Here is a 12,492-nt window from a genome sequence, read left to right on the forward strand (position 1 = left end):
CATATAGGAAAAACCCTTTTTAGAAATCAACTATTTTAGTGGTATTTCAGTTTTGACTACAAGTTCCTGAATTGTATATTTAGTTTTTTATTTATTTTCCAGAGCTGAGTTCAGAAAACCTCAAAAATTGCTTTAAGATCATCAACGCCTATGTTTTCTTATCATCGACTGAGTTTTTACAGGTATGTTGCCATATTATAAATGTCACTGTAGTCTTACTGTCGAATGACTGTTTTTTCCTTTTTTTGTTTTTAAACTTGTGTTGAGAACCATTGGACATATACCAAAATTTATTCACTTGTTCGTTTATGTATTTATAAGCATGCCATTTGGATTCATCTTTATCGCACATGGTGAACACCCAATAAAATCTGATTTCAGAAAGAATAGAATTACCGTGACTAATTAGTTTCCTGCCTGAAAAGGTCATTTGCAGAGTAGTAAATGTGTTGAGTTTAACAGGTTAAAGTTATGATCATAAATTCTGTTGAGAAATGAACAAGATTCATTATGCCATGTTTTCAATCCTTGTCTGTAAGAAAATTCACTGAGATTGTTTTGAAATGTATACATAAATGAGCTGTTATATGTTTTATATCTGTCTTTTTATTTCAGACATACGCTGTTGACTTGTGTCGATCGTTTTGTGAACTCTTAAAGGACATAACTACTGAAGGTCAAGTTCAAGCTTTGAAGGTAGAGTACAGAGAAGATGTTAAATACTTAGATTTGCAGCTCTGAGCATCCGTATTCATGCAAGAGTTTGTCAGAATTAAGCAATATTTTAAAATATGATGAATATAGAACTTGTGGAAGAAAACAGTTTGTTTAACTTAAGCTTGTTAATGCTTAGTGTTATATTGGAGTTTTTTAAACTATGTATAAAATGTGTATATTGGGAGCTAAGTACTCCCCCCCCCCAAAAAAAAAAAAAAAGACCTTACATGCATTATTTTTAACCAGAGAAGGATAGTGTGATCCCAAATACAGCACTGTAAAAAAATAAAAATAAATCTATAAATCATCTGATATGCAGTTCCTACAATACAAAGTTACCATCTTTTCAATGCTTTCTTTAAGTCATATGCTTCCATGGAATTTTTCTTAATGTAATTCTGAAGTAATTTGAGTCCTCTTTACAGGTGGATTTAGTTAAAGAATCCATGAGATCCTTCCCACTTTATGTAGATTACTAAAGAAAGGAAGTTAGTGAGGACATTTACCCCTATCAAAACAGGTTTCTCTACAGCATGGTAGCAGCACATTTCAACAGCCATATGATCAATCCCAGTATGGCAAATATTATGCTATCCTTACAAAACCTTGAGGACACTGGAGCCACAAAACAAGAACTGTGTATGCAAGTAACTTGATTTAGTCTGTGAATGTCACTGAATTTATGGAAGTTGGAAAAAGCCAATCTAGGTTGTTCAATTCTAATTGAATTATAAAATAGAGAGGACTACCAAAGCATAACATAAAAGGTATTTACACCTAAGTAGAATATACTTTCAGCAGTTTTGTATTTTGTTGGCAGTCAGCAGTGAACTTCCAGTCAGAGCTTTATAGTATATGCAATTCGAAAGCTTCAATTACAATTTTTATATGCACTTTTTTGTCTGACTTATTTTTATTCTTAAGGTTGTGGAAAATGTCCTAAAAGTAAATCCTATTTTGGGTCCTCAAATGTTTCAGCCTCTTCTTCCATCAGTATTCAGGGGAATTATAGATGGAGAGGTAAGAGTTGCTTTTTTTAACTTTTCTTCCCTTTTCCTGTTGAACAGAGATGTACCTTCCTTTGTCCAGTGCAGTTTCCCCATGATTAAATTTCTCTTTTTCTCTAGTTCAAGTCCATATGATGGATTTTTGGCAGCTATTTTTAAGGTTCATACACAGTAAAGCAGTTATAGAAAAATCAAAGAAAAGTACGTTAGTAGTTTTTTTTTAGTTCTCAGTATTTTAGTGAAATGCCACAAGTTTTATTTTGCTTTTCCTTCATTAATAAAACTGAAAAGGAGCTATGATTCCACCAGTATTATTTAGCCAGATTCTATGTAGATGTTAAGGCATTTTGTTGTGCTTTTTAAAAAAAAAAAAGATGTAAGTTTTTTAATATAAAGTAACATCACTTTGCGTGTTGTGGTAGCTATTTTGGAAGAAGCAGGCCCTGGTTTGCCATAGTTTTCGTACTGTGTCAGGAAATTTTCTAGTAATGACTGCTCAATATTGTGTTTTCAGATAATTTCAAGTTGTAATTTATAATCTAAATTACGTAAAGGATGCCTACAAGTATTTTACATATTTTCTTGTGGTGTATGTTATTATTATTATTTTTTTTAATATTTAATTGAACTAAATGCTATTTGTTCTGGTTTATTTTCGTCTCAGAGATACCCAATGCTGATGTCTACTTATCTGGGGGTCATGGGTAGAGTTCTTCTACAAAATGCAAGTTTTTTTTCATTACTTTTGAACCAGATGGCGTGTGAATCAGGCCAGGAGGTAAGGATGTTTGTCTTTCTGTTTCAGCTGGATTGCATGCAAAGTCTAATTCTTTAAATGTGGAAGAACTTTTCCCTGTGCTTTCCATGTTTGTTCTTCCCCAGTCCAAGCACATTCCCTTTCTCTTGCTTTGCTCCTTCTTATGAACATGTTGTAACAAGTTTTACACTTTATTCAGTCTCTAAATTCTCTTCCTGCTGCATCACATAGTAGACCCAATAAGCTTTTTTCTTTTGTGTGATGTCATAGGGTGAAAATTTCTTTTTGTCCTATCCAGAAGGGATTTGCACCGGAGATAATGGTTTCTTGCTGATCCTTCTGTGATAGTTCCTAGAACAGTTGGTTCGGCATTCTCAATTTTCACTCAAGTTCCTTTCCCAAAGTGTTTTGCTGTGTGTTGAAGAAAACTTTACTAATTTTCTTACCCTGGGGTTTCAAACACTCGATGTCAAGAATCTTTTTAATTTATTTTTAAATTTTTTAATTACTACCAATAAAGGTTGGAAAAAAAAAAAAAGAAAAAAAACACCAAAAAACCCAACAATTTTTGTGTTCTGAGATTCTCCTATGAAAACTGAGTGATTTGGCATTCTGAATCTATGTTCTGTCTAGGAATTAATTTTAACTTTGAGGTTACAAATAATAAGGGGGTTCAGGGCCTGTGAGCACTATCGTAAATAGTAAGAGGAAGCAAAACCAAGTACATCTGTTGATGCAGCTTCTCTCAGGTATTTATGATTATTTCTCATTGCAGTTGGGCCAGATTCTTGGTAACATGATTGAAATGTGGGTTGATCGGATGGATAACATCACTCAGCCAGAGAGAAGAAAACTTTCTGCATTGGCACTGATCTCACTTCTACCTTCATTGAATAGGTGAGAGAATTTGAAATGCTATTAAAAGAATGCTTTGAAGCTGCTTAAGATGGTTTGTAAGACCTTTCACAATGCTACAAATTCATATTCAATTATAAGTAGTTTTATTACATCTTTATTTGGGCTAAAGATGCTTAAAATACAGACTTGTCATACTGCCTACCTTCTGTGCAGCCTCATGGCAGTGTGCCTGTAACTTTTTTCTTTGAAAATGTCATTTAGCGAAAGTGAGGAAATGGCACTGTATTTTATTGCACATTCTCATGTTAATATTTGACTAGCTGCTTCTCTCGTCTGTAGTTGTTTTAGTCGGCTGATTTGTCTTTTAGTGTCCTTTCCTGGGAACAATATTTATTCAGTCCTGCTTCAAGTTGAGGACTTAGTATTCTTAGTATTCATCCTGTTTTTCCACTTTATGCATTGAGTGGAAGAGTTGCTATGGAAAGCTAATAGCGTTTTTGCACTGTATAGCAAGCAGCTGATACTGATGCCCTTTGACCTGGTCATTAGTGGATAAAGGCACATAGCATTTCTTCAGTGACAGTTCTAAACTGTGTTACTCTGAGTTTGTATTGTCACCAATGGGATTCTTGTGTAATTCTTGTTCAGGTAAGAGTTCTGTTTTTAATTATTTTCAGCTAAGTATTGTCTGCTTTAAAAGTCAGAAATACAATATTGTGCGAGTTTGTTTAGTCTGACAAATTTCCTGAGAAATACAAAGTATTTTCCAATGATAACTTAGGTGTTGTTTACAAATCCTGAAGTTGTACTAATGTTTGTAAAGCTGTAGAATTATGTAGTCAGTTCCAAAAAATCGAGGAACGTCTTTGTGCATAACTTAGAGATTTGATTCACTGCTCTTAGTGTGCACATGAAGCTTTCATTTTTCCCCCAGATCATCAAGATAGATATCTAGCCAAAAGTGAACCAAGCAACTGCTTTCAGAAAGCTCTTTTGTTTTTCAGTAAATGTAAATGTTATCACATATTTGAAACAATCTTTATGAGATGTTAGCTAAAATTTAAGTAGCTGGAATACATACCCATCTTTCAATGAAGTGCTTTTCATAGAGAGGAAGGAAAAAAGAATTTGTTTGGATAACGTTGTTATTGTGAACTACTTTAAGCTGATCTGAATTTCCTGCTGCAAGAGCCAATTACTTCTGGCAGTTCTCAACATAATAAAACCTCTGCGAATGGCAGTTTTATTTTTCTGATGTTCAAATTACTTAAGAATGCTTATTCCCCAGTAAAAACAGATTCTTTTTACTGGACGTGTTTCTGTAGAGGCTATAAAAATTTTACTGGACAAGTAATAGGCTACCAGAGCCAAACATAAATTCAGATGAAGTACCTGAAATTGATTTTGTCAAGTGCTTGTTCTTTTCTACTGAACAATATGAGTCACTGTTCTGGGCATTTCATAGAGGGTACATTACATATGCTTGCTGCATCTCACATCTCATGCTTCTGTTAAAACAAAGTTTTTCAAAGTTTCACTTCTTTTGCAAGCCAGTTTGCATTGCTTAAGCAATAATATATTAAAATACAGCATTTAATCAGGATATTCAACCTTCTCAAGAAAAGATTAGTATTTTTTTCCTTTTGAAATACCTTATTAATTGGATTCCCAAGTAGGTATTTCTTCATATATCCCAAGCAAGTATGAGATTTCTCAGCTGCCGAAGCAGAGCAGGTTTTGTGTCCTGAGGATGGCAGCAAGACTGGCTCATTCAGGAAAGCCAAGCATGCTGCTGTGTGCTGCTCTGTGTGCTGCAAAGCACATTTCCACTCTCAGCTCACTCCTACAGGGTTGATGCTCATCAGTGCTACTGTTCACAATGGCTTGTTGAGATTTGGCTGTAGGGAATATGGACATCTGTGCTGCACACAGAACTTCCTGTGATTTTGCTCTTTTTTTTTTTTTTTTCTTTCCCCAGTTGCTTCCTTTAAAGTATAGCCAGAGCTGTTTTAAAAAATATTGGGTTATTTTAGAGGAAAATAAGGGAATAAACAAAAGTGGGGAAGATGGAGTTGAAAATGGAGATAACACATTCTTTGTTCTCTCACATAATTACTTCAGAGATAAAATGTTGGTGACTGATATCGTACCCCTAAACTGTATAGTGTTCATTCACTGTATTTAGGTAGTTTTCTAGTTAGTGGTCAAGTTCACAAATGTACGCATGTGGATGGACTTGTGACTTTCTGCATTTTTGGTGAAGTGAAAGCTTTCTTTGTTATTCAGTTAAGAGAAGTATGGCAGAAATCAATTCCTTTTTTAAGTATATTGCTCTCTTAACAGAACACAGAACAAAGGATTTAAAACATGGGATATGATAGGAAGTAGCTACAGTGCAGTTGCAATTCACAGTGAATCTCAGGTCAATTAGTTGGCTCAAGTCGGTTATAAAGTGAGAGTTTATTAGCTAAACTGTAGGTTTTTGGTGTAGGTAGTATCATTAAGTTGTAAGCAATGACCCCTTCCATTTATCCTGTATGCGTGTAGTCCATTGGTCCAGCATCCTGTTTATCTTCCTGCTCACAGCTGTACATTGTGGTAGGCTTTAGGAGTTCATATTAAAAAAAAAAAGAAAAAAAAAAAAAAAAAAAAAAAAAAGAAAAGAAGTAAAAAAAACATGTGGTGTGTTTCTTTCCTGAGCTCTGTGTTGCAGCACCTTTTCACTTAGCAGTAATTTCCTGGTTTTAAATGTTTGGTTTTTTTGTGTAAATCAAATGCTACCTAATTGTTTGCTTTTGCTGTCTGAATCTGACCACTGGAATTGTTAGAATCTTTTGATTGAGCCATTCTCCACATTCATTTTATAGCTTTTCTTTTTTTGTTGTTTAAAGAATCTTTATCTGATTTCTGGTTTGAATAACTGTAGTGTCTAACAGCAAGATTTAGGCAGCAGTGCTACACTTAAAGAGTAATGTTCTCTCCATGCGCGGCACCTGAGGAGGAAAATACATGAAGGCACACAATAGCTCAAACATTGGGTACTTTTTATTTCAAAAAGCATAGGACTTTGATAGGGGAGAATCAGAACTAGGATGTGAGATGTGAGAGCCCACAGCAAGCAGTAGTCCTGAGGATGAGTACATTCTCAAATGTCCTTAATTCTTACTCAGATTTAGTCAAATTCTGGTTGCCTAAAATCTTAGTTGTTTGTTATCCCAGAGCTTCAAGAGTGTTCTTTTAATAGCATACGTATCATTGAGTTAGATTAGATATGCCCTTGGTCCCTTAAACACTGCCTACTGAACATGGTTGGGAGTAGTGGTGTAAATTACCACTGTGGCAGGGGCTACAGTTTAAGATAAATTTCTTAAGCATTCTATTTCTGAATATCAGAGTGGCTTAAATTGTCCCTCTTCTCATACCTATAAACCCACGGACGGAATCAATATGTGAATTTTGTCCCTCTGTGTAGCATCAGAATGATGAAGGTCCCTCCAAAAGTAATGCTTTGAATTTGTTTCTATGGTAACTATAACAGATGTTAAAAGCACAGTAACACTATTCGGTAGAACAAATTGTCATCTACAGAACACTGTTTTTCAGCATAGTCACCACCATTAGCTGTGCACTTTTTGCAGCAATGAACGAGAGTCTTCATGCTGTGTTTGTAGTAATTGTGCCAGCGGAGGTGACCCACAGTTTCACAGCTGCTGTGATGGTGTCATTCTTAGGAAAATCATTGCCTGATAAAATGAAAGTCAGAAGGCACCAAATCTGGACTATAGTGGATGTGCTAGGACAGTCCAGCCAAGATTAGTAATGTGCTGAATCATCTTCAGGCTTGTATGGTGCCTGGAATTATTGTGCTGTAAGAGAAAGACTGCCTTCTCTGTCCTGACTCCAGAAGTTTGAGCCATCACCTTTGTCAGCATTGAGATGCGGCAGTCAAAGTTGTTGATTTGTCTGAGTTCTGTGAAATCCAGAAGGATCTTTCAATTTCCTATCTCAAAAGACAGTGCATGTCACTTTGCCCACTGCGGGCTGCTCCTTGAACAGCTTCTTTGATGGGGAATTCACATGTTGCCATTCTCAGGATTCATTTTGTTTAGAGGTGATACCACATCTTATCTACAGTAACGATGCAATCCAGGAAACTGTTACCTTCAGCTTTGCATTGCATAAGTAGATCTTGACAAACTTGCATGTGATGTTCTTTCTCTTGTGTTCCTGGTACCCAGCTGCCACGAACTTTGATACTCCAACATTGCCACCGCTGTTTGTCATATTGAAGCCAATACTGAGCACCATACGCAGTTCCCTGGTCATTGTCTGCTGATTAGCATTGTTGAGCTGATAGAGACACTCCTCATTTGGTCGTATGACAGCTGTGCCTGGCATCCAAGATGTGGCCCATCTTTCATGTGGCTGTTGCCAGTGCTGAAATGCACTACCCACTATTTCATTGTGCTCATATCCACTGTTCAATCCCATCAATATCCAGCAAGCATTGCTGAATGTCAGTGGGTGATGTTTTTATCACATGGAGGAATTCAGTTCCACACCCTTGCTTCATACGCATTTCCATGTCAGATGCCATTCTGACGGTCTGCCCCTCTGCTGCCATCTGTCACACAGCAACAACACGTGACAGGGTATTGGTGAGAAGGTTCAGCATCTACTGCTTTACCGCCAACATCTGCCTCTGACAATGTGAGGCAATAATAAAATAGGAGGTATTACTTTCAGAGCAGCTCTCCTACAACATTTTGGAACACTGTGATTCCAGGTAGTTTACAATTTATTTTGCAAATCAGAAGTTGTTTTTATTCTTCTAACTGCATATCTTGGTAGAACCCAACTTATGCTGAAAGGTATTAGGAAGCAAATGGGATGTTTTAGCCTCTATTAGGAAATGTAAGCCGCAGACTGGGAAAAATAGAGTAACAGTAATCAGGTTAGCTTGATGAGTTCCCTAGCTGTAATCATGGATAGAATTTGTTGCACCATATTGAAAGATAAGCACTGTTCTTATATGGCAATAATGCTGGTGTCATTATTGCCATGCTTTTTGTTCATGAAAAGAGGATTACCACCACTGCTTTTACTGAAAGCTGTTGAAATCTAGGTCATAATTTTACATCTGTTTTCAAACTAGTTTCAATTGTTAGAGATTCTTGCAAAGTTAATTTCAAGTCTCTTAGATATCTGCCAGTAAAGGCTGCTCCACTGCCTGCTACTTGTTCAACTACAGCATTTTTCTTTACATTGAAGGCATTTGCGAGATCTCTCTGGTCTCAGAGTAACACTAGTTTAGAAGAAAATTCCCATCACATTGTCTGAGAGCACAGTACTGGCCTGCCTGTTGAGAAGAGGTTGCTGTGGGTTGTACTGTTAGCTGTAATGCTGCTTACACTGAGCAATATCCTTGTGCATATCTGCAGTTTGTAGTCCAAGCTGCTTTCTAAGGGATCCAAACTCTATTTGATCTGCTTTCATTGGAAGAGGGAAAGCACAAGAAATGTAATACAACATATTATTTTGTTGCCAGCTGCTCTTAGCAGATTTGGACCATATCAGAGTGGAATGGCTCTGTGATCTGTTCTTGTTTCATAAGGTTGCGAAGCCCTGAAGGTTTTTACTGACTTCTGATGTCTGTGTTCTTCAGCTGATTTCTGTTATTCTGGCCAAAGTCTGACCAGTGAAAGGCTGTGAATTCTATTTAAGGGAAAAAAAAAAAAAAGAGAGAGAGGAAAAAAAAAGAGCAACAAATGGAAACTCCAACACTTGAGGCTTTTTTCTCTTGTTGGCCCATAAAACTTTCATCATAACTTCAGGGTAAACCATAATGGAAGCCATAATGGAAGGTCAGTGAATACTTTAAGATAGAACTTGCATTGGGATATACATGAAGAGGTTGCCATATAAAATGGACTAGTTGTCTACATAAGTTTTCCGTATCTGAATATTGACATTTGTAACCCATTACCTGTTAATATTGATTCCTAGTGGATGCTTTCAAATGCAGAGTAGTCTGATTATTTCTATTGCCAGTTGTTTTGATTACTCTGTCAGTATGTCAATTGAAGCTGTCGTATGTCTGAATTTCTTCTTAAAAATTCTTGCAATACTCTGTAGGGAAAGATGTGTTATTTGCATGTAATGCTGTTCGTGGTGGTTAATGGGAAAGAAAAAGAACAAATGGTTAAGTCAAAATACTAAAGATTTCAAAGGCAGTCACTCAAAGATTCGAGTAAGAAAGTAGTAGTTTCTTAATAGGCTTCTTCCAGTTATATACTGTTTCTGAGGATTATTTCTTTAAGAATTTGCCTGTAAATTTATTCTGCTATTCATTTCTTTGTGCTGTGAATTCTTGGAGGTGCCTTTCAAGACAGCTGACTAATTTTAATGATCATTCACACTCGGCTTACCAATGTAGAATGAGTAGTACGGCTCCAAAATAGAGGCAACTTCTGTTATATTGAGCTTCTGAATTTCTTATAGTTTTTCTTTGTCAATTTTGGCACTTGAGTAGCTTGAATAGTATTCCAGTGTTCATACTTCTATGGGTTCAAATGTACTTATCTGGAAAAACTGTTGTGAGGAAAAGGTTAAAAGCCAAAGACATTTTTCTGGTTTGTTCCACTCATATCTAATCTTCATGTAAATGAATGTCTGCATTTTCTTGCAGTGTATCAAATCTGATATGTCACCCAGTATGATTTTGGCAGTTATAATTGACATTCTGTGAGTACAAGTACTTATAACATGCAATTATAAATCTTCATTAGGTTATTACAGAAGTTAATTATTCTTTGTCATTCATTAAAGGTAATTTGTTAGAAAAACTTTCATGAAGCTGTCGATATGGAATGTTAGGAAATGGCAAGAACATGCCTAGTATGATATACTTCTGTAGAGCTGTTAGATATTCCTTTCTAAAAGTCAGAAATCGTTACTTAACTGCTTACGTCATCCCAATGAAGAAAAAGACGGGCCTACTTTTGAATGCTCCGTCTTTCTGTTTATTTATCAAGTCAGATGTGTGCTTACTTGCATGTACTCACCTCTCTTGACCTGCTGGCTATGCTGCCAATGGCACCCCAGGATTCCATTGGAGGCCTTCTTGGCCTCCAGGGCACAGCACTGGCTCATGGCCAACCTGTTGTCCACCAGGACACTCAGGTTCTTCTCTGCAGAGCTCTTTTCCAACAGGTCATCCCCTGTACTGATGCACATGTGGTCATTCCTCCCCAGGTGTAGGACCCTCCTTGTCCTTCAGCAAGGGGGAATGGATTTCAACTAAGATGGACAAGGTTTAGGTTGGATATTAGGAGGAAGTTTTTCACTCAGAGGGTGGTGACACACTGGAACAGGTTGCCCGAGGAGGCTGTGGATGCCCCATCCCTGGAGGCATTCAAGGCCAGGCTGGATGTGGCTCTGGGCAGCCTGGTCTGGTGTTGGCAACCCTGCATATGGTGAGGTGAGTTGAAAAAGATGATCTTTGGGGTCCTTCTTCTACCTAGGCCATTCAATGATTCTATGACCCTAAGTTTGCCCTTGTTGAACCACATCAGGTTCCAGAAAGTTAGTTACAGTGGTTGAAATTTAGGAATTATTTAATGCACGTTTTTTATGTCTTTGATGTTTAATTTGCATCTGTATTTTTAATTCTTGTCTAGTTTGAATAGCATGCTAAATACTGTAGTGAATAGTGGTGGCTGGAGCCACAGGTAAGAGTTTTTTCAGCACATCATATCCATGTGTCTCATTGATGGCTACTCTTTTTTTGTTACTATTTTCCTCACAGGCTTCCTCTTTGGATACTCTGTTTATTCTTGTTGGTTCATGTAGCAAATGTTTTTTATAGCTACAATAACCACTTACTGCAAGGTGGGAAATTTACTTTCCAAGTGAACTTATAGTTTCATAAGCCCCTTCTGTCATTTCTCTGGATTTTAAAGGGAAATCAAATGGGAGAATTATGAAAGAAATATGAAAGGGAGATATGTCCTCAATGGGAAAAGCAATTACTGCCAAGTATAAAAAGGCAATTAAATTACAAAGATTGTTTCTAATTTTTATTTATTTATTTATTTATTTAATTTTTGTGGTACATGTTTGCATGTGTGTTTTGTATTGTGAGTTTATTAAGCAAGAACATTTCTGCTGAGTGATCAGTTTCGTGTTGCAGCTTCTGTGTCTCCCCTTCATAACAATTACAGTTGCTATTGTATGAGAGTCCGACAGTGCCCAGTGGAAAACAGAAAGCTTCAGTTACTGAAGCAGCAAATGAAGACTTCCTTCCCCCCCCCCCTCCTCCCCCTCAGGCACCAATACTTGAAGGAATCTCTCCTGTAGTTTGGATGTTTCCCTAATCATCACAGAGACTGTACATAGCTGTCTCATTATTCGGTGTTCTGATGATAATACGCCTATTTATTCCACTTTACATAATTGGCTATGTAAAACATGTTAAAAGAAAAGTCAAATTTGAAAATTATAGTTAATTCCAAAGAACAGTCTGTTTTCCCGTTGGCTTAATGGTCTCAGGGTAAAGAACCAAATGCTCTGCAGATTATGAGTTCTGTTTAATACAGGCTATGCTTAAATTGGACCACTGACCAATCTTACTGGTTCTAGTGATTTTGATTTCTATTAGATATTTTAAGAGAAATTAACACTGCTAGGATTAAAGATCATCAAATAGTTGTAATGTCTGGTCCATAAGTGGGGGGATTACTTACAGTATACATGTGCACTAAGTCTTCATCTGCACAAGGGACGCTGAAGGAAACTGAAGCCATGAACCTAGGATGTAGCTTTTATGGCATACATAGTGCTGCACAGATAGCTGGCTTAAAAAACATGGCCTGAAATGAAACTTAGCTATGTGACTTGGTCAAGTCTGAGATGCAAGTTAAAAATATATTGTAAATACATAATATACATGTGCATAAATCTATATGTAAATCATGTACGTAATGTAAATGTTCCACACAGTGACATGTCACAAAATTCTCACATCCAGGATTTTCAAGGCCTCCTGGCTTGGCTGAGAGGGGGGTTTGCCTGGCTGGCACAGCTGAGGTGCGGTGGCAGTGGTTCTCCAGTCCCTGCCTTCCAAACATCACTGTTCTCCATTTTGCAATACTG

General features: G+C 36.9%; 1 protein-coding gene across 4 annotated transcripts in view; it reads left to right on the forward strand.

The window, feature by feature from the left end:
- The window catches only part of IPO11 (importin 11), a 68,784-nt gene that overhangs the window by 40,854 nt on the left and 15,438 nt on the right, over window positions 1–12,492 (forward strand). For all 4 annotated transcript variants that reach the window (XM_072359850.1, XM_072359848.1, XM_072359849.1 and 1 more), the window contains exons 25-29: window positions 103–182; window positions 616–696; window positions 1,642–1,737; window positions 2,389–2,502; window positions 3,257–3,378. In XM_072359850.1, coding sequence (XP_072215951.1) covers window positions 103–182; window positions 616–696; window positions 1,642–1,737; window positions 2,389–2,502; window positions 3,257–3,378 — 493 coding nt within the window. The remainder of the gene's footprint in view (window positions 1–102; window positions 183–615; window positions 697–1,641; window positions 1,738–2,388; window positions 2,503–3,256; window positions 3,379–12,492) is intronic.

The sequence above is a fragment of the Excalfactoria chinensis genome, chromosome Z (genome assembly GCF_039878825.1).
Source record: "Excalfactoria chinensis isolate bCotChi1 chromosome Z, bCotChi1.hap2, whole genome shotgun sequence".
Classification (NCBI taxonomy): Eukaryota; Metazoa; Chordata; class Aves; order Galliformes; family Phasianidae; genus Excalfactoria; species Excalfactoria chinensis.